Source organism: Colletotrichum abscissum (genome assembly GCF_030869225.1).
Source record: "Colletotrichum abscissum strain IMI 504890 chromosome Unknown Scaffold_25.1, whole genome shotgun sequence".
Classification (NCBI taxonomy): Eukaryota; Fungi; Ascomycota; class Sordariomycetes; order Glomerellales; family Glomerellaceae; genus Colletotrichum; species Colletotrichum abscissum.
In genome coordinates, this window is record NW_026850154.1 from 109,256 (window position 1) to 130,735 (window position 21,480).

A 21,480-nucleotide genomic window follows, 5' to 3' on the forward strand; every position below is an offset into this window, starting at 1 on the left:
ATCCCGTCCAACACCCCCCATTCATCCGTCGTGGAGAGTTTGGGTTTGCGGGGGGCGGGGCAGGCAACAGAAGAACGGCATAAAGGAATAGGACGAGTTGAGATGGCTACCTCTCACCCCATGCGTACGGTGCCATTATGTGCGTGCGCACGCACGTTTAAATGGTGCCATGGTCCGATGGGGTGATGTAGGAAAGGCAAAAAATGGGCAAGAACGGCACGTGGTGTTCTTTTTGGGTTTCCCGCTTCCTAGTCCTTATCGAAGTTCCAACATCACCATCCCCCCCCCCCCCCTCTATCCCATCCGTTCCCCGCTCTTTGCAGTTTGCAGCAAGCTTGGGGAAACAACAGGAAACAACGGGAAACACAGACCTAGAGGAATGGTGTCATGAGCAAGGGGTTGGAGAAACCACCGAGGGATACCTACCTAGATGAGCGGTGTACGGTTCGGAGTCACGGAGGACGCCGTGATACAGATTCCACCTACCTTTTACCTCTGCCACCACCCTCACGCTTCTGCTTCAACCTCTCACCTTGGATGCTTGGACTATCAAGAACATTGTAAGCGGTAAGCTCACCGAGTGCCAGCAGGGGAGCCTGTTCAGCGTCGCCAGCCCTGTTTGTTCTGTGCTCTCCAACGGCACCGGACACGGAATATACGAAATTTACATCCCATCTCGGCTCTGACCTCGGATTTTCGATAGTGTACTCCGTAGCCTGGTCAGTGTGAGCCAACGCCCGCACGCTAGGTTAGCCATCGTGGTACGCTACGTATATCCGTGTAAATGCCTGGCAGGCTGGAAAGCATGGGGGTGTTTATCTCCTACTAAGTGGTAGATGGACGGAAACCAACCCCCAGACCCGATAACAACGGGAAAGCCCCCGTAGCAGCAGTCAATGAGAGTCTAGAGAGAGAGAACGAGGCCCAGATGCAATGGGGCTCAAGTGATGTCCTACTCCCGCAAGACATCGAAATGACACCTCGGATACTTTGGACAAAAGGCAAGGTACCGAACCCCAAAGCTTGAGGTTTCGACTAATACTCATCTTATCCAAACAACGCCTCAACCAAACCCACCCAGCCAAGGTAGCTACATAGAGCTAGGAGAGCTATGCTATCGGGTCCTTTCCACCACGAACCGCCACCCACTCTCCTCAATCACTTTTTCGTCAACCATTATCATCCCCCCCCAAAAGAACCCTTGCATCTTGTTGTCAAGTCATTCCGTCGTCAATGCCCCCCCCCCCCCCCCCCCCCCCTCCCCCCCCCCCCCCCCCCCTCTCCCCCCCCCCCCCCCCCCCCCCCCCTCTTTTCTCCCCACCACCCCCCCCCCCCCCACAAACACCTCCCCCTTTTTTTGTCAACCCTTCCCGCTCCCAACCCCCCCCCCCCCCCCCCCTGGGTGCCTCCACGCCTCCGTGCCTCCGTGTTTCCATGTTTCCCCCTCGTACGTCTGATCTATACAGAGTAGTCCGTAGTCCCGACTCCTAGGTAGACCACTTCTAACACAGTAGAGAGTCTGCAGTGCATACGGATATAGTCCGCCCCCCATCGTCGGCCGCCAAGACGGCAAGCAGCAAACCCCCTCGGCATTCGAGGGGTTAGACTCGCCGCATCCACGCACCAAACGTATCGTGGGGCATCCCATCTCCATCTCCATATGCCACCTCCATCGAAGGAGGGGGGGCAAGTGTCACTCTGCCGTGCCATGCGTCTGCCCGCACAGCAGGTCCAGTCCTCTGGGTTGGCCTGTCACCGCTCTGCGCGTGGCACATCAGAAAAAGGAAATCCGAAAGGAAAACCTTGGTCCTACGCAGGACGGGATACTTGGGGGAAAAAAAGAGGGGTTGTCGTGTCGTATGTGTGGGAGGCACTGGGAGGCAATGGGAGGCGAGAAGGAAGAGGAGGAGGATCTGCAGAGTCCCTCCCCCGACTACCGGTTGCAGCATGCAGATGGCCAATGACGAGCTCGGGGACCGGGGCCTCACCTGCTCCAATCGTGCCAACGTCATCCAATCCAAACCCCCGTCTTTGAGCTGCCGGACCTTGGAAACCTCAACGACGCCCATTGCCTCCTGAGTCTCCTACCCACTCAAGGTACAGACAACTAAGAGTGACAGTAAGGAGAAGAGGCTCCAGACCTTTGGGTCAATGGCAAGACAGCCTCTTTGAAGATCGCGGCTCAAAGTTCATGCACAACACCCGCCCACAACGCATGTACAAAGTAGACTGTTATTACAAAGGGTATATTCCTCGATGGTCTGACCTATTTCTCTCCACTAGTCCACACTACGCCCCACCTGATGATTCGTGAATTGGGAACCGCCCCGTCGGAATCCTCCTTCTAGGTTCTGCCATTAGGTAGGTGAAAATTTCGGCCTAGACTTTCCCATCGTCTCAGGCCACGACCTTGACGAATGGTTCCCAGCTGTCGTGAAAAGCATGCCGACTGCCATCGTCTTCCTGGTCGATGACGGACGGCCTCACAATCTTTCGTGTGTAAGACAGCCTGGGGCCGGCCTCGTGCAACCTTTGCCCGCTTCGGCGTCGCAGTCTGTTCCCAATGAAACCTCTACAGTGTAACCCTTCCAATGGTAGGCACACTGGCTCAAGAATCAGTTGCTGGGATGCCACGATCTAGCCGTCATCTTTTCAGGCCTTTTACAGTGCTTCTTCGGGTAGGCGTGGTTCGGCGATTCCTTCGTGTTTTGCTGAATTCCTCGGGTATCGATCCGTCACCTCTCCCTGTGCGTCTTTCCAACTCTTCCCAAGACCATGAGTGTCTTCTATCCAATGACTTGTCTTGCCCCCTCTTTGCCCAACACTCCCCTTTCCTTCGGCTTGGGGCTGTGACCTCTTCCTTTCTTGCCCCTAAGGAAGCCGAATACGCCGCTTGAGCTCTCAGATTTGCCCTCGCTGATGGCGTTGGCATCTGTCGGCAGCGTAGCATCCTGCCGGGCGAGATCAGACCAGCTGCCGCCACCGTCCAACGTAACCTGCATGCCGCCTGTCGGGCTGGTGACCCTCTTTCCTGCAGCTGGCGGTGCCGCTCGTTGATTAGAATATTCGCTGGGATAATGCGGTATCGGAGGCGGCTTAGATACTGGTCGACGGGGAACACCGGATTGACTGCTGCCCGGCCGTCTCTCCAGGCTCGAACTCTTTCGTAATGGTCCTGGGGGTGGCATAGGTCTTCCTCCATTCGTGGCCATTGCTGCCGGTGTAGCCTCATCGGTAGTCAACGCCTGGGGCTGGTTCATGTTGACCATATCACCGTTAACGTATCCGCCCTCTTCACCTTGGCCGGTAATTCTACTGTCATTAGTACCTGTGTAATTTACTGTGAAGGTTTGCAAAGCTTACTTTTTGTACGCAGCCAGGGTGTAATCGAATGGACGGAAGTCGTTTTCAATCATGCGGTAAAGCTCGTCTTCGCGGATCTCCTTGTCTGAAGCGTCCTCTTTTAACCGCTCGCGAGGCTTCTGTCGTCGGGCCCGCGCTTCCAAAGGAGCCTCCTCCAAAAGCAACTCCTCGAGGTCGTACGTAGCATCAAAGTTTGTCTTGTCCGCGGCGGGGACGAAGACTGGCTCAATCTCTTTTCGCTCCAGCGCCTCAAAATCAATCATCATGAAGAATTCGTGCTTCGTAAAGCTCTCCCACGTCGCACCCATTCGTTGATCACGGTTCGAGTCCAAGGCATCGCGGATGGCATATAAACAGGGTAAGCTGACGGGTGGCGAGGTGATGGGATATTTCGGGTTGGCGAGTTGAATTTGCTGGCTAAGGGTGCTTTCCGAGTTGCCGTCGAATGGCCTCTATAGGAAGTTGTCAGTCATTGTATCAGCGGTGCATCTCCCCAAAGACGAATTGACCCACCTTGTTGTATATGCATTCGTAGAATAGCACACCGAGCGACCACCAATCTGCACGAACATCGTAGCCCTTACCAGCGTACACTTCGGGAGCGAGGTAGGCCAGTGTACCCGATTTGCTGGACAAAACCTTGCCGGGAATGATATCGGAGGCGACATTCTGACTCGATCAGCATTTGGGCGTGCCAAGAAATGTTTCCGTCAAAACTTACAAAGTCGGTCAAATGCACGTGTCCATCGGCATCAAGCAGGACATTGTCGGGTTTCACATCGCGATGTATAATGTTTTGGCTGTGAATGTAGCGGAGTGCACATCCCAATTCAGCAATCCAGAACCGCACTGCGTCTTCGGTAAAGGTCTTTCTCGAGATGTGGAATCGTAGATCACCTCCGCTCATCAGATCGACAACCAGATACCTGCACGATTGGTGTCAGTTGGATGCATCAAGCATGACCGGTAAAAGGATTGGTCCCACATGTATTCGATGTCTTGGAAACTGTATCGCAAGTTGCAAATGAACGGATGGTTCACGTGCTCGAGCATCCGGCGCTCTCGTATGATGTTCCGCACACTTTCGGATCGTACGACTATTCTCAGGGACCCGATATCAGTATCGAAGACATTGCATCAAGGTTGTGCATCGCGTTTGGGTTGGGGAGGCGTGTCGAGGTGGAAGGAGTAGTGAGGCGGTGTGTACCTTCATCTTTCCGGATGTATTTCAGGGCAAAAGACAAATTGGTGTCTTTTCTCTCGACGATGCGCACTTTACCAAAGGCGCCTCGGCCGACTACTCGCAGCAGACGGAAATGGTTGAGGTTGACTAAATGGCGGGAAGGATGACGATTAGCTTGGCAACGGGAGATGGAGCAATTGAGGTAGCGATGGCGGCGGTGATGGTGATGGTGGGGGGGGGGGGGGGGGGGGGGGGGGGGGGGCCCCCCCCCACGCGGGGGGGGGGACGCGAGGGGGGGGGGGGGGGGGCAGGGGGGGGGGGGGGGGGGTTGGGGGGGGGGGTGGGGGGGGGGGGGGGGGGGGGGGGGGGGGGGGGGGGGGGGGGGGGGTGGGGGGGGGGGGGGGGGGGGCGAGATGGAGCCCAACCAAGACTGCGCGGTGCAATTCAGATGCAGCCGCAGTAGCAGGTAGGCAGCCAGTGTGTTCTCGGTGGCGGTTGGTGTTGGCAGAGAATGTGTGATGTTTGTGTAATGTGTGTAGGTCGTGGTGGTTTGCGTTGATTATGGTGGTTTCCCGGTGTGTTCGTTGTGCTATGCAATGAATCCAGCGAGGGGAGGTGTTCGAGACATACCTTCGCCATCCAAGTCGATGGGCTTGCCCTGGCTGTTGCCCATTTCGACGGTGCAGTCGTCTTTTCAATGGCGTCTCACGTCTGCACTTTTGTTGGATTCGATCTTACGGGAAAAGGTGACGACTCGAGCGCACCATGATCCAAACGGGGGGCGGTGAATATTTTTTGGGACGAAGGTCGACTGGTGGTGGTGGTGGTGGTTGTGGTTGTGGTGGACGTAGGATAGGTAGGCGTAGACGTGGACGTGAACGGGGAAAAGAGACGCGGATGGAGGAGGGCGGGCGGTAAATGGGAATTCGGGGCAGATGCGTAAAACGAGAGAGGAACAAAATGGCAAGGAGCGAGAAAGAGAGACAAGAGAAAGAGCGCCGGCAACAGAAATGGAGGCAGATAGATAGGAGTGGAGTCCGTTGCAGTCAGCTGGCACGGGGTGACAGGGGTGCGAGGGAGGATAGAGGGCCAGTTGCCTCGAATGACGGTGTCAAAATCGGGGACCTGTACCTGCCTACTCCGTGAGGTACTTCTCCGAGGTACTTTGTGTGCTATGGTACTTTGTCCTTCAACTACCTCTTACCTTCTCTCTTCAGGTTGTCCAAGGCAATGGAGGTACCGATGGATACCTTGCAGACAATAGAATGGGAAAGTAAAGAAGAGGGCCGTCTGAGGTGGTGCTTGCCTTGTTCGCTGTCCAGTAGGTACGGAGGAAGGTAGGTACTGTGTGTCTGGTCCTGCTTGCTGCAACAGAAGGGGGAGGGGAGGGATAATACAGAGGGGAAGGGGCAATAGGATAGGATAGGATTGTACCGAGTCTGAGTGAATGAATGAGAGGGGGGAAGGAGGGAAAGAGGGCCGGATAGGATAGGTCGAGGGTACCCCCAAAAAGAGAGAGAGAGCGAGCGAGCGACACGGGGCGTGGGAGACCGGGCAGGGGGCTCAGAAACCAAGGTACTGCAAAGTACCAGAATCACGGCAAAAAGGCGCGCCGGATACTGTACTATCCAGTGTCTTATTTCCTGTGTATGCAATCGAGGGTAATGATCCTAGGCAAGGTATGTAAAGTCGGTATCTCTCTCACGTAAATCCGTATTGACTGGATGAAATCTTGGAAACCAAAGAAAGAGTTGAGGCGGGAAGCAGAACAGAGAAGACCCAGACACATGGACGCAAGACCAAAAGAAAGCAGGCTCAAGCTACTTTTTGTCCTTCCTCCTCATCACGCTGAGGCCCAGGCCTGGATTTCCAATTTGGCCAGCATGGGCAAATCAGAAAAAGGAGAAACATGCACTTCCAGCCTTCACCTCGTCGTCTCTTTCTCCTCGGAATGCCTCTACGAAACTAAGGCAAGGTATTTGACATGCGGTGAGCACGAGTTTACAACATCATCTTCCATCGCTCTTGTAACTCTATCTGGTTACTCCAGGGGCAATGAGGCAGGGCAAGGCAAAATACCGTAAGGTTGGGCCACCTCAAGTTCGCCTCAAGAAGGACTTTCAACCGCCGCCGGCAACAAGAAAGGAAACAAGAGGAAGAAAGAACAAGCAGCCGCCACGTCGTTGTCCTGCGCTGTCACAAATTCGAAGCCGCCCCCAAGCACTGGCTCCCGGTGGGTGGGGGGTAGGTACAAACACTGGCACGGATGGTATCCCACAGTCCCTACCTCTAATTCCATGTGCCGTGCTCGTACCTTACCTTGCGGTGAAGGCCCAGATCAGGCCGGCTGATGCTAGCCAGCCCAATGAAATGGGGAACAAGTAAGGCAAGGCATCATCGGCAAGGGCCAGGCAAAATCATAGGTAGCAAAGTACACCACGATAGCTCGCTCCGGACGGTACGTGTGCCATCCACATAACCTTACCGCATCTACCGCGATGAGGTACCTCGCTCGCGTGCTCGAGGTTGTGCCCGTGAGCTTGCCGTGAACCATGGAAAAGTGTGGGCAAGACACGGCTACATTTCTGAATGGCCCTATTTACCGGAGCCCGAACCTTTCGCGGCATCTTTCTACTTGATGGGAAGAATACTTACGCTGCTACTCTGTACGTTAAACGCCCATATCAGGCCATATTCAAGACTCAAGAGAACGCTGGTCCTCTAGTGTCGGCGACTACTTGGGACCATGATTAATAACTTCTGCCCGTCTCGTGTCTGTAAACGCAATTGGGACGCAACGCCGCGTCCGCGTTCCCAGGCGGGTTTGGGTTTCCGGCTGTTGAAGTTGTACTTGTTTCTTTAGCTTTTGCTTTTTGGCGGCTCGATTTCCGGCGCCGAGGCTACCTGCTTTCTCCCGCCGCTGGGACCCTACTACCAACTAAAGCAGTGAGTCTACGGATACCTACATACATGACTCCGGATACCTACCTTACCTATCTGCATGGCAAAGCACCTCATGGTGAGAAAAGCAAAAAAAAGAGACGTAAAAGACGCCGGCCCAGGATGGACGCAGAATCGAATCGGTCATGTAGGTCAACTAAGGTTAGGTCAGCTCTAGTGCAAGCTTGCTTTTTGCTCCAGGTTCATTGATAGCGTGCCGACGTCCCTTCGGCTGAGAGTTTCCTTCTGAGTTAGCATGTGCGGATCACGTACATTTGATGCATGCTAAGGTACGGATAGTAGTGTAGAGCACCTCCAGTAATACTGTACGGTGTGAGTCCCTTTCGTCCCCATGCTCCCCTCACCTCAGTCTTTTGGTCCATCTCTTCATCACGTTGTTCTATTCGTGCCTTGGAATTGCAAAGTGGGAAGTGGGTGGGCGGGTTGCTTTGCGAATGGCAGGGGGGGAAAACACAATGGGAATGGACGTGGGAGTCGGAGTGGGAGCGAAAGTGGGAACCGACAGGCTTGTGCAACGAGGCAGGGATCATGGACCGAGTAAAATGGTTCAGTCTCTCTCAGTCTCTCAGAGACAGGCCTGCTCAGAGGAAACCAGCCTCTAGCCTTCCAGGCCCAATTTCCAGTCTCCAGAAAGAGAGAGAGAGGAACTGCTGTTTGCTCCTCATCCTCGGCCAGGGAGCATGCACGATGGGATGATGCTAGTAGGTAGTAAAGCAACGCAACATCCTGCAGCAAACCGAGATACCCTGATCCTGCTGTTTGTGTCCTTTCTTCTTCTTTTCGCTACTTTCCTTTGGCTGTCTTTCTCTCTCCGTGCCTCCCAGTCTCCCCGATTACGCCTCATGTACATGCCATGGTACCGTGTCATTCCTCAGTAGCACTGCAAGACAGGACAGGGAAGGAGACGGGCCCTTGCGAGAACTGGCCCGTTCCCCAGATTAGAGAATCCGAGACTCTCTTGGGGAAGAAAGAAAGCAACGACAAGACAGCCACAGACCGATCCCAAGACGCAAAGAATGCCAATGGAGGCCCCGGACCTGACCAGGTTACCAGGCAAGTGTGAAGCGCGATCAGCAAACAAGCAAAGCAAAGCAAATATCCTGCCCGGGGGCCGGGAAGGAAAGAAGAGGGAAGAAAAAAAGGAAGAGACAAAGAGGCGTCAGGTTTCGGATGGTTCTGGTTGAGAAGACGACGAAGAGCTTTCCAGAAACGAGCACAACAGGAAAATGAAGTCACCGCGGGATCTTTCCTAGTACCGGCCCTTTGAATTAGGATCGTTGGTACGAAGTGTGAGATGGCGAATGCCATTTCATTTCCAACCAAGCCACATTGCGGCGGTGGTGGCAGTGTAGTCAACGGGAAAAGGTAGAGCATGTGAGCAATGGAAGGAAAGCCGAGAAGAAAGGGCCCATCAGATGGAAACCTGTAACAAGCGACCGTTTGTTTCTTCCCCTGGTCATCAGTGGTTGACTGGGGCCGTTTCCATTTTGCTTTTGTGACGCGGCTGTCCACTGAAATCAAGCAGAATACGACTCTGTGTCTTTGAAATGGATCCAAGGGTCTTTGAAGCGGCGCTTCCCGGCCCTCGGTCTCTGCGCGGGCAACAAAAGCAAGGTGATGTTTGGTGAGGTACCTCATCAACGTTGCTGTTACATGTCAGAGGCTACCTATATCCGTGGACCGTACGGCGATGTAAGGTACAAAGTAGCGGAAGTATCCGCCAGGAACGGATACCTACACGTGAGCTCTCATGTGTTCTTGGGATTGGCAGCGTCTTATTGGCCCGGTCGGAGTACCCGCGATGAACATGCAAGAGGGTAAATTAGGGAGGAGCTGTCCACCTGAGGTCCATGGTTCAGCCAGGAGCAGCTCGTCCGGTGCAAACTTGAAATGGCGTCTGGACTCTGGACTCTGGAAGCCTGCTGAGACGGGCAAGTACTCCAAGGTATCCACATGGTCCGAAGTATCGTCGAGGCCGCGCCTGCTGTGATTTGTCCGCTTCCTTGGGCGTCCTGGGACCTTCCGAGGAGCGTGCGCCTGTCGCCAAAGTGAGTTGGATTGGACCTTCCGACGAGGGAACCTCCCTCATGTGTACTCCGTAGGTACGCCGTATAGTCCTTCAGAGTTCCGTCCAGTCTTTCCTACTGAGGTACCTGCCTATACAGATGTTTCCATCAGATGTCAAGGTAAGGTAGGTACGGATATTCACAACTAGTTCCAGCAAGAGAAGAAAGATGATTGTGCCTCCTTTCGTAGACAATTCCTGCTGACTGCTTCGTCGCATGGTACGTACGTTCAATCGCACATCACTTGAGGGCCTTGCCCATCATTTCCTCGGATAGTTGCAGAATCAAAATGTTTACCCCATGACATCGACTACACATTGGATAGCAAGTCTGTACCGGCAGGGCACAACGGTGCGTCTGTCTATTTCTGCGTCGGCACCGGGGCTCAACCAAACTTTGAAGCTGCTCTTTCGGTAACATTGGGCTCGAGACTCGATTTGAAACGGGCAGCTCGAACGAACATCCAGTCGATCTCAAGCATCAACTGAACCAGCAGCCGCCAGCCTCGACTTGACCAAATCCCTAGTGTCTCTCGATGTCCGCATAACCTTCCGCATCTACCTTAGACCATCCTGTCTCTGTCTCTGAGGTCTGAGCCTGGCCAACAACGAATTGGGGCAAAAAGTCCCAAGAACGACAAAGTCCATCGCACTAGCTGGACATCGGAAGAAGCTAATTCTTGCCTCAGCCCGCAGGCACATCATCCGCTCCCCCGCGAGCCTTGCCAGCTGCAGCCATGGCCAGTCATGACAAGAGGGCACAACGCACGCGGCGTCCCACGCCATGCCCGCCGCTCAGAATGAGGTGCCGTCGCCACGAGGCCAACCGCCGATGAACTGCCCCGGGTCTCGAACGGACCTTGGCCTAGCGAGCCGGCCGAGTCTCGAGCATCTCGGTCCCCCAGCCTAGGAACTTTAGCTTTCCATGCTGTCTTTTTTTCTTCTTCGATGGATCCATCTTGGGCCTGTTCTGAGCTTCCGAGTGTACAACGTTTCTATAGCATTCATCATGAACGTAGCGGAGCTACCGGAGCATTGAAGATCCGCAATGCCACAAATTATCGGTCGTCGGATCTGCTGACAAGTAGCAACATGCTTGGATCAAGACGCTGGAATCAATACCTCGATCCATCTAGTCAGATCCACTATTGGCACGAAAACGCAGTCCTGGAAACCAACAACCCAGAGAGCATGGAAACCCAGCGTCAAACTAGCGCATTCCCGCATTCCTACACCCACAGAAGCTGACACAGAAAACACGGATGCTACCACAGCCAACTGCATCCCGCCCTGCAAACGGGCGGCGCATAGGAGCGTTGCCGCTTTCAGGCCAGGTTAATATGTAGGCGGCAACAATTCAATGTGGCATCCTTGCCAGCCACGTGCGGAGAATGTGCAGCCGTATCCGTATCCCACCTCCCGCAATCTTGCTTGGAGTTTTGGGCCGCTCTGCCGCAAACTCGATTACAGAGGCCCAACTGCTGGCCATGGCAAGCCACCGTGACAATACTTTTCAATTCTATCAGTACGGCCCAGAATATCGTGTCATGGCGCCTCGTCAATTTCGCAGTACCGATGCGTCATCTTGCTAGGTACGACCTCCACTTCCTTCCAGGGCTGGCAGGTCCGACATCCTACGGAGTACGACTCGTGGCCATCGTGGGCCGGACGAAACCCTGCAAGAGATGTTTCCCCCCGTCGGCGCGTCTGGCTGTGTGACCGCTACTAATCAGGACTCATCGGCACCGACATTACGCCAAAGCTCGTGCGTAGCCGCCTGTATTCGTGCAATCCACCACGAGACAGGGCTGGTCGACTTAGTAGGGGAATTCCACGGCGAATGCAGTCCTTTTTGCGCTTCCAACTAGTACTCGGGAATGGTTGTATTGCGTATCTCTTCAACACCAGTTGCATACATCGTGCCGCCATGTTCGCCCTTGACGGACGATGGTTCCACCTTTACAACGACGTGCAGGGCTGGATCAATCCGAGACATTGAGCCGATGTGGTCCATGGAATAGGAACATTGTGCGGCCTTCTGGAAGAATTCTGCCCCTTAGATTTCCTGCCGTCCCAGATTAGCGACTCGTCTCTTTCCCGCCTGTCCTCCACTGGGCCACGCGGGTCCCGATAGGACCCTGTGCAGACGGGACGTCAGCCTCGACATGCTGAGGTGCTGCGATGGTAACCGCTGTCGGAGCAAAAGACCAAACAAGACAGCCTTTCCGTTCAACGCCACGCCCCGTCATGCATGTCAAACATGCACATGTCGAAATATCCAAAATAAGGAGAGGGAAAACCACCCCTTTGCAACCGCCGTAACCCGAAAGAGACAAGTTCTTGTTGATTCAAATCTCGAATATACGCAGTCCCGAATGACAAAGATGCCACAAACAGACTTCCGGTAGCAGCGGAAGGCATGGAAGGCACAGTCTTCTCAACATGCGCAATGCCGACCAGAAAGATCATCCCAACATCTGCAGGCTCCGTTTCAGAGTTCCAACTGGAGGAGCCTACCCGCGAACATCCATCACCGGTCATCTCCGTGTCAAACGCGCAACGCGATCCCCTAGGCTCCCCCTTATCCGACATTTGACACCTGATGACACGCTGGCAGCCAGGCAGACCTTCTGCCGTCGCGGCTCATCTGAGGACTTTCCGCCGGCAATAACGTCGTGGTGGACTTTTCTTTGCAGGCCTCGCTTCTTAACGCTGCTGATCCCGCAGATCACATTCAAACCCAAAACAATACTGCCGCGAAAGTCGGCCCCCTTCGCCTAGTCTGGCAGGCCCCATAAGCAGGGGCCAACGGCGCCCCGCGAGTTCCATGGTAGGCCGCACGCATTGGTCGTATCGATTTTTTGACATCTCGACGCGTCTGTCAGGAGCCTCATTTTAAACTAACCCCGTATTCAATATATTTAAGCTTGCCCACCTTCCATTTTTGAAACGGGGTCGCTATTACTGATACTTGGAAGGCTTGATGGCACATGAGAAGTCATGTGAAAGCAACCAAACCTGGGTCCGCAGCGCGACCCTCGACGTTGCATTGTATAATGTGGCGAGCCGGAACAACTGCACGCACACGCCGAATGGCCAGCTGCTGCAGACACAACAATGAGTCTCACGAAATGGGAATATCGGGTGAATGGGATTCGGTCATGTATACGGCCGATCAGCCTTCCTCGCGAGTCGCGTGTCGAGAAGCAGAGTGCGACGCTCGATCCCCTGCTTCCATATCAGCAAAAGAGTCGGACTGCTGTCTAAAATGCTTGTTCGAAATTTCTCCGTTTGAAAACTGGCCTCGAGCTCGCCTGGCTAGCGTGGAAACCATGTCAACTTGCTGCATGGCCCTGAATTTGACAATGCATACAATCTCGGCTCTCGCCGGTCAGCCGGGAGACACAAGGCCGCCAGGCTCGCCGCACCAGGGGGGCGGGTGGCATTGCTTACTTCAGGACCACCCGGACGACAAGGCTGTAGAAGAACAAACGATCATCACAAGTAAGTGGTCGTCTTACATACGGCATATACCACATTGACATGGACAGATTTTGGATGAATTGGCCAGCAGGATCCTAAACATGGGTCTCATTTCAGTCCGCATATGGTGTGGCATAAGGTAGTGTCAACCAGTGTTGCGCTTAACCTGAAAATGGTCTACAGTCATCGTTGTCTGCAACCTCATTCTGCACGCGCCATCATCGGCGCTGTGCCGCCTCCTATTTCTGTCAAAATGGGATCACACATCCGGGCGTTTGGACTAATATCGTCGAGTCCCAAATCCTGCGAGGATTAGGAGGAACATTGCAGTGGATAACCCGGCTTATGGACAACTTCAAGATCGTTCCTGGAGGAGGCGCAAACGATCGTGGCTTGGTCCTTGTAAGAGTTGTGGACTCAAAGCAATGGGCACCCCGAAAGCCAAGCCTCGGAATTTGCGTGGGTGGTAACGTTAATGTCTGAAAGGATGCAAGTCCGCTTGGCCGACTGCCTTCGGACTTGTCACGCAGCCATCCCGCGCCACCCGAGGTATTCAGCGAATCAAGCACTAATGGGCTCAAGCATCGCTTCGGCCGAGATCTACAGCTTCAGACACGGGGAGCAACAGCGACAGTCAGGCCTTTGCTAATAATGTGCAGAGCAACGACAACATCGCAGCATGGCGTTTGAGCCCCTTGGTCAGCCACTCCCAACGGCTTAGTCGCTCTTGTTGGACGTGATGCGATCTGCAGCAATCTCAAACGTCAATAGCTAGCAAGAAAGAGGAATATTGGGGATGAGGATATTATACTATATCGATCAGACTGCCTCGATGAGATGCAGACATGGCGCAAGTCGACTTTGCGACCACAAGACCAATCAATAGTCGTCTAGGCCTTCTCTGTTACCCGTGGACGAACACGCATGTTGCCAATTTTCTACCGGATTGGACCGAGATCGAAACGATTTGATAAAGGCAAGCCTTCCATTCAGTGCGTGGCGTCAAGACCAAGTCCGAATGCGGCGCTCTCCAGAGAGCGCCATCTGGTCAACTCGGCCGTAAACGCTAGACGGCGCAAGATTTTGGATCATTCCGAACAAACGTAGAAGCTCAACCTCTTGGCAGGGCATCGACTGTCGGCGATTGAGCCGCTTCAAAGTTGATTTGCTGGTGGTGCAAGGTGACATGAAGAGATCTTGTTAAGCTCACCGGAATAGCTTATGGGTAGCTACGGTATCTAGAGGCACTTGGAAGAGCTAGGTTGGCGCCAGCTCCTGGTCCAATTGCCCGGTATACACATGTCATTCTTTGCTGATTTTGCAGTCAGTCCGAGGATGGAGACTTACCATGCAAGTAGGTGGTGAAAATAAGAATGATTATTGATTTGATGAGAATCCGGGGTAAGCCGCAAGTGGCCAGAGTCGCACCTGTCTGGTCTGGCTAAACGTATGGATGACGTCACGGTCCCGAATGAGAGCATCTCGACGTAAGGTAGCTAAGGTAGCTCCTCCCTCACAGTCCTATGTCGTGATTGCAATTCATTTGCTAACCTCTACGCGGAGTATTTCCATCATTCGGAACCTCGATTCTTCAATTGCCATTACAATTCCACGCCGAGAAAGACGCAGCCTCTCTGGTTCATAACATACTTCTTCGCCCCCCATTACCATAAACCGTAAGACTACAACCACAAAACCACAACCATGACCTCCCAAGCTCTCCTCCGCACCCTGACCCTCCGCGCAACAGCGGCCCGCACGTCATGCCGCGCCTCGATCCCCGCGACCGCGACGAGACCCTTCACGGCATCCTCGACGACGAGGTTCGCGTACAAGGACACCCAGGACCGCGAGTCCCTGAACCCGGCCTCTAACGAGGGGACCAAGACGGGCCGTGACACGGAGGTGGCGCACGAGAAGGAGGCGTTTGACCCGTCGACGACGCGGCCCAAGGGAGAGAAGAGCGAGGACAGCGGCACGCTTGATGTTAGCGGCGCGAACCAGGCCGCGTCGAAGCCGCAGGGGGATAACCCGGGCGGAAAGGGTGCTGGGCGGAAGGAGGGGGGCGGTGAGGGGAGTAGCGGTGCTGGGAGTGCGCCCAAGGCTGGGAAGGCGTGAGGGTTGCTCTCGTGGAGTGGAAAACTTGGTGTTGGGTTTGGCGAAGGGGGTGGGAGATTCATGGCGAGAAGGAAGGGGGTTGGGATTGGCTGGGAGGTGAGGAGGAAGATAGCATAGCATGGCATGGCAGAGGTGGTAACGGAAAATATCAGTATCATCAGCATCCGGACCGGGAGAGATATCGTTTCTGTCTCGGCTTTTCATTACATGACCATTGAGGAAACACGGAAGGCAGCTTCTGAGTTCACCCGGCATCTTTCTTGGTGCTGGACTATAAACAATTGTGGTTGCTTGCCTGCACACAAGACAGAATCCATGGAAACAGTCACAACAGCAAAGAAGAGCAAAAACGACAGGAGCCGATCGAGGTTCGAGCGCAGGAGCCCTGAAGAGTACGGAGCATCACGCACTAGTCGGCACTTCACGGCTTTCACCCCTCGGTCACCAAGGCCCGATACTTGTTGTTAGGACAGGAAGGCACAAGACTTCTGACAAGGCAGGCCTCCTACCTAGGTGGTTCAAGCCAGGTGTGTGTGTGTGTGTGTGTATCCTGAGCTATCAATCCCCAGTCCTGGTGTATACCATGCGCATTACTTAGCTCCCTACCATGGACCTAGATATCTCGTGTGCTATACGTGTGGAAATTGAAGGCGGGGCTAGTGTATGCGTGATCCAGGACACCCGAGTGATTCACTACCTTGACCGCCTGGGATATGACCTACCCGCCGCAGAATACTCATCAGACAGCCTCGCGAGGCTCCATAGCCGATGAATCATCACCACCCGTCAACAACAAGTACCTGGGCCGTATGGTCGAGGGGTTAATCGGGCTGCAGAGGCCCCGGTTAGGCAGTGAAGACTCCTGTCTATTTCGGGATCCAAGTTCGATTCCTCGATCGGTCGTCCCATTGTTGTTGTTTTTTTGTATTTTTTTGTGTTTCTTTTTCCTTTTCTCCCTCGGTTTCCGACTCTTCTCAAGTCGTCGTAATATGCACGGGGAATAGCAAATGCAGCCTCAACGCCAAACCACTCACTTCCAATCGAATTCGATATGTCCCCTACTCCCCTTCCCACCGCGCGCCTGTCGTCTGCCAATCGTCATGCCGATGATATCTCGTTCTTTCTCTCTCTCTCTCTCTCTCTCTCTCTCTCTCTCTCTCTTCTCGCAAATCCCAATCCACACCGAAGCCACACTGGCAGCCTTTACGCATACAATCCATCAGGATCATCATTCTCCTCATCATCATCCACCACAACAACAGGCTCCTTCTTCTTGGTCAAATCCTTGCGACACATCGGACAGCTGCCCTTGCTCCTCAACCAGGGGCTCACGCACTCGAGGTCGAAGCGGTGGCTGCTGTGGCAGGGGAGCTCGACGACGAGCGGGTACTTGTCGTCGAGGAACTTTTCGGCGCAGATCGGGCAGGCCTCGTCTTCCTTGAGGGACTTCTTGGGGACGCGGTCGAGGGAGTCGAGGTACTCGTGGGACACGCCCGGGATCTCGGTGGGCGGGGAGGAGATGTCTGATTCGAGGGCCTCGACGAGGGAAGAGAGGAAGGCCGCGTTTTGGGTGTTGGGCGCGGTGGAGAAGAGGGTTTGGAATTGTTGTTGGAGGAGGGTGTAGAGGGCTGCTGCGTCCACGGGGGTCGGTGTCGCGTGGGGGTTGTGGTGGGCGGCGGCGGCGGCGGAGGCGGCTGCGTGGTTGTCGGTTGTGAGGTTTGAGAGGAAGGAGGTGAAGGAGGACATGTCGATGCGGCGGGTTCCGTCTTGGGTTGAGGGCCCGGGCTTGATGTTGTGCTCGACTGATTGGGGGGGTTAGTCGTTGTTGAATTGAGTTTGGGGAGAGCATAGGAGGGGTTATTGGTATACCTTCGTATTGTGTAGCCATGGCGGGCGGCTGTTCTGCTGCTTCGATTTGGCAGATCTTTCTGTGTGATGAGTCTGGGGAGAGCGACGAGGTCAGACTGAGCTCTGGATAGAGGTCCACCGATAGAACCCAGGAATCGAGGTTGGGTTGGAGGACGAGGACGTAGGTGGTTGGCTTGGTTTTGTTGGTTCAAGGATGGAGGCTGCCGCGATGATGTGGCCTAGGCAGTCGTTCGGTGTCGCACGTCTCGGTCAACGCGGGGTGGTGGGATGGACGGGTGGGAGAAATTGGAAAAGGTGAGGGGAAAAGCAGCGAGCTCCAGCCTCCGCGGGGGATTGGAGTCGGAGCCCACCTCGGAGAGCTTCTAGCGTGGAGCTCGGCTGCAGGGATCAGGCACCCCGCGTTAGTCTGGCTCGCCTTGCCTTTGCTTCATCCACCTCTCTCATCTTGAGCAATCTCACCTAATTTTCTCTTCAACTCTGACAAGCCTCCATCTCTGTAACTTCAATGAAATACTCTTCCATAAGATGGTTATAATTGATTGATCTCCTTCAGATTCTTAGGTCATAAAATTCTTCCCAGTGTTGCAAGGTCTCTTCAAAATGTTCATCGGTTGAACGTACGACAGCAGGTACCAAGTCAAAGACTTCCCATCGGAGGAAACTCTACCTCTCGGCTTAGTACAACTTGCTACTCTCCTCGTTATGATTTCCAGATTCCCCGGAGAGCCGTTACCAAGGTCTTGCTGATGAACGACCTCCAATTGAGAGAAATTCCGCATTCTGCAGTCGCGGATTCCGCGGTGGTGGAGTTTACGATTCGGCGGACTGTCCGCGTTCCCCACGTCCGTCCAGTGTGGGCCTTAACGCCGAAAAGGCGAGACTTACACCATTCGTTGCAGATTTACAGGCTGAGTTTGAAAGGTGCCACTGAAAGTTTGAACACTAGTCATCGGAGGCTATCTACCACTGATATTCAATAAGCCAGTCAATTTTTTTTTAATTTCTTTTAGAAAGAACAATGTCTCGGGGAGGCTTGAGGAGCTGACCAGATCATATCTGGACGGAGAGAGAGAAGATCCACCATCCGGCGTTAAGCAGCCACCGAGCTCTCCGTGTAAGGCGGAGCTCTGCATGACTTGCGGACTTTTCCCAGCTCGAGGTCTTCCGTCTCGGCTTCCTTCCCCCGTCCTTTTCTTTTTGTCTTTCTTCGGTTCTCGTTATCGCTTCCTAAAGACCCAAAACGTCTCGTCGGATTTGCGGTCAAAAAAAGGCTGGAAGGACATAGAGCATGACCAAGGTAGGGTAAGGTAGGCAGGGCTTTCTAGCCGAGTACGTAGCTACTAGTCATGTGTGAAATGTGCTTTGGCATTCTTCAAGTTCATGCAAAGGCCGTTTTGCCTGAATGCGAGATTGTGCTCCACGGTGTAGGTGTAGATGAGTAACCGCCAAGTAAGGCCAATACGGACTTCAAGGTGAACCGTGAACCCCCCTCCCTTTCTCAAAATCAGAGACGAAAAGCTCGAGACTCTGCGAACCTGATGTGGAACCCCGAGCGTGGAGAAGCCGTTGTCGTGATCACGAGGCGGTCTCCCCGGCGTCATTCCACATCGACGCTACCTTGTACTTACTTCTACTTCTTTTACCGTGACGGCGTTAAGAGAGTGGAGCCTTCTTTGTAATCCAAAGACATCTGCAATAACCTCTATACTTGCACTTTCCGCAGAGGGAGCAACTAGACGCTCAAGAGATAAGTAGAAAGCCGCTCCGGCCTCCCCTGTCCAAGTTTGAAAGACAAACCATTCCAACTTTTCGCAATCGTCTCTTTCTTTTGGGGCTTCTCTTCCCCCCCGCTGTAGTTCGCAAACACCCCCTCCCCATCAAGTACCATCCTAGTTGTCAACGGTCTCCAGTCGTAGACGCAGGTGCCAACTTGTCGTCATATCCAAGGAACATTGCTCGACAGCCTGCCTCTTCCGCTCCAGCTCGTCAACCAGCACACGCGTCTACTCTCGACCTCTCCGTCTCTTTGCCTAAGACTTACCGTCAAAAGGTACAATAGCCTTACGCTTCATCCATCCCTCTGTGCTCAGTCTCGCACTCCCCTCATATAGCCTCGTCTTTAAATCACCACGCCCCCCCTTCTCACGGCCTTGTCTCACCAAGTACACACAGACATTGTAAAGATCAAGCAAACTTCATTAGGGTTCGAAAAAGCTCCAGCGCCAGCCAAGCTCTCATAAAGTCCGCATCAACCTATCCCACAGACGTCCTGCACTCTGCTCTCGCGCCTCTCTCTCTCCCAACTTGTTCTCTTCTTCTTCTTCTTTTTCCCACAGACAGGAAAGAAGCGCCAACCGCTGCAGCATCACAGACAACCATACCCGTTTACCACTGCGCCAGACACCCAACCCGTCGGACCCGACATCTTCGTCGTATCAATCATCTCACCTTTTCTTCTTCTCTCTGTTCCATAGCGACAAAGGGAAAAGCTACAGCAAAAAACAGTCTTACTCCGATCTGATCCAAATTCTAACAAAACAACAACCCCAAACACAACACAATGGCGCACAACGCCGCAGTCATCGGCTCCACCGGCCTCGTGGGTTCCCACATCCTCGGAAACCTCATCACCTCGGAAGCCTTCGCCGCCGTCAACACAATCTCCCGCCGCCCCCCCAAAGCCGGCGGCCTGACCCTCAAGCCCGTCATCGAGCAGGACACATCGGCCTGGCCCCCGAAGCTCGCCGCCCTGCAGCCCACCCCCACCGTCGTCTTCTCCGCCCTCGGCACCACCCGCGCGGCGGCCGGCAGCATCGCCGACCAGTGGAAGATCGACCACGACCTCAACGTCGAGCTCGTCAAAGCCGCCAAGGCCGCCGGCTCCAAGGCCTTCATCTTCATCTCGAGCGGCGGCACCCGCGGCGCGCTGAGCGCTCAGGCGCCCTACAGCAAGATGAAGAACGGCGTCGAGGACGCCATCAAGGAGGCCGGGTTCGACCACGGCATCATCCTCAAGCCTGGTCTGATCTTGGGCGCGCGCGAAGAGAGCCGCGCCGGCGAGGGCGTGTTCCAGTCCGTCGTTCGCGGGCTGGGTATGCTGCACCGGGGAGCGCAGGATACGTTTGGCCAGGAGGCCGAGGTGATTGCCCGCGCTGCTGTGCACGCTGCCGTCCTCGTCGAGCAGGGCAAGGCGCCTGCCGGTCTGTGGGTCATTGAGGCGCCCGAGATTGTGAGGCTTGGGCGGACCGAGTGGAAGCACGGCGCCTGGCCCCGGTCTTAGGTCTCGGGGAGGTTCAGACGGGTGTTTGTCAGTGACACCCAAAGAGCCAAGGTCAAACCTCCTCAGGAGGACAGGTACGCCCCTCGTCGGAATTATTCTTTTCCTCTCCTGGTCTCGCGCCATCTGTCTCGTCTCGCGGGATGTTTCGGTGGTATCACGGCGTTCCGGCCAGGTGCTACACTCTGCTTGTGGCCCAATGGCATCTTTAATCGTGGTTATGGCGACGCAAGAGACACAGGTCACGGGTATCGCGGATGATGGGTGACAAACGGTTCGGGCGGAGAAAAGCTTGTTTCGTGTGGAATCACGAATCTTGTCTTTATCCGTTGTCAGTGGGAACGTTGAGAGACGAGGCCATCAGCAACATCGCGATAATTTTTTTTTTCCTTTTCCCCTTGATGATATTGTCGGATTTGATTAGTTTTGCTGGAATTTGTTGATATCCCCTCGTGTAAGAGAAATACCACCCAATTGTCTTTAGATAAACGAAGAAAGTTTACGTCTAGGCAACAGAATGTCAAGTATTCATCTACTTATTTATATAATGGATCTACTTCTTGGGAAATGTAGTCATTTGTGCTTCCTATGATCAACCTGCTCACGTCTTACACTTACACGGGACGAATCAATTGAATCTGTGGAAATCATCGGACCAGAGAATAAGCAAAGAAGATGACTGCATTGTCATACGGCAGCCCCCCGGCCTGCCTGCCGGCTTGTCTTTCCCCCTCCAAAAGGCGAGAGAGGGAGGCCCCACTGAGGTTGGTCGGCGCAACGTCGTGCCCCTCCCGATCGCAAAATCGATAACGCACCAGGGCAGGTGCAAGGTGCACCTGCACCTGCACCCTCTCTCTCTCTCTCTCGCGCGAGCCTTATCGAAGCCGCCCGAATCGCCCGCATTGGACCTTCCGACTCCAATCAGTCACACCGGAACGACGACCCCTCCATTTCATCCCGCAGCCCCACCACCACCTTCATCTCATCATCGAAGCGGCTCTCTTCTCACCCAATGTCGCAATCTGTCTGACGTTTCTCACTTTCACACTTGGGGAAAAAATCTTGAGATATTTTCTTACAGCCGCAAACTTCTTTTCAATGTAAGCTATGCTACCTCGTTGCGTCTGATTCCCCTGAATTAACACATTTACCAGATACCAA

At 54.2% G+C, this 21,480-nt stretch overlaps 4 protein-coding genes across 4 annotated transcripts; 2 read left to right on the forward strand and 2 right to left on the reverse strand.

The window, feature by feature from the left end:
• Positions 1-2,786: 2,786 nt before the first annotated feature.
• CABS01_09979 (uncharacterized protein) lies at positions 2,787-5,219 on the reverse strand (the record flags this gene model as incomplete). The annotated part of the gene is made up of 7 exons (XM_060543335.1): positions 2,787-3,312; positions 3,364-3,815; positions 3,877-4,032; positions 4,085-4,289; positions 4,349-4,465; positions 4,606-4,693; positions 5,177-5,219. 7 exons carry the CDS (start codon positions 5,217-5,219, stop codon positions 2,787-2,789), a joined length of 1,587 nt encoding a protein of 528 aa, XP_060399516.1.
• Positions 5,220-14,759: 9,540 nt separating this feature from the next.
• Positions 14,760-15,173, forward strand: CABS01_09980 (uncharacterized protein; the record flags this gene model as incomplete). The annotated part of the gene is made up of 1 exon (XM_060543336.1): positions 14,760-15,173. One exon carries the CDS (start codon positions 14,760-14,762, stop codon positions 15,171-15,173), a length of 414 nt encoding a protein of 137 aa, XP_060399517.1.
• A 1,203-nt stretch (positions 15,174-16,376) lies between these two features.
• Positions 16,377-17,061, reverse strand: CABS01_09981 (uncharacterized protein; the record flags this gene model as incomplete). The annotated part of the gene is made up of 2 exons (XM_060543337.1): positions 16,377-16,975; positions 17,043-17,061. The coding sequence occupies 2 exons, from the start codon at positions 17,059-17,061 to the stop codon at positions 16,377-16,379; spliced, it is 618 nt and encodes a 205-aa protein (XP_060399518.1).
• Positions 17,062-19,602: 2,541 nt separating this feature from the next.
• Positions 19,603-20,322, forward strand: CABS01_09982 (uncharacterized protein; the record flags this gene model as incomplete). The annotated part of the gene is made up of 1 exon (XM_060543338.1): positions 19,603-20,322. The coding sequence occupies one exon, from the start codon at positions 19,603-19,605 to the stop codon at positions 20,320-20,322; it is 720 nt and encodes a 239-aa protein (XP_060399519.1).
• Between the last annotated feature and the right edge of the window lie 1,158 nt (positions 20,323-21,480).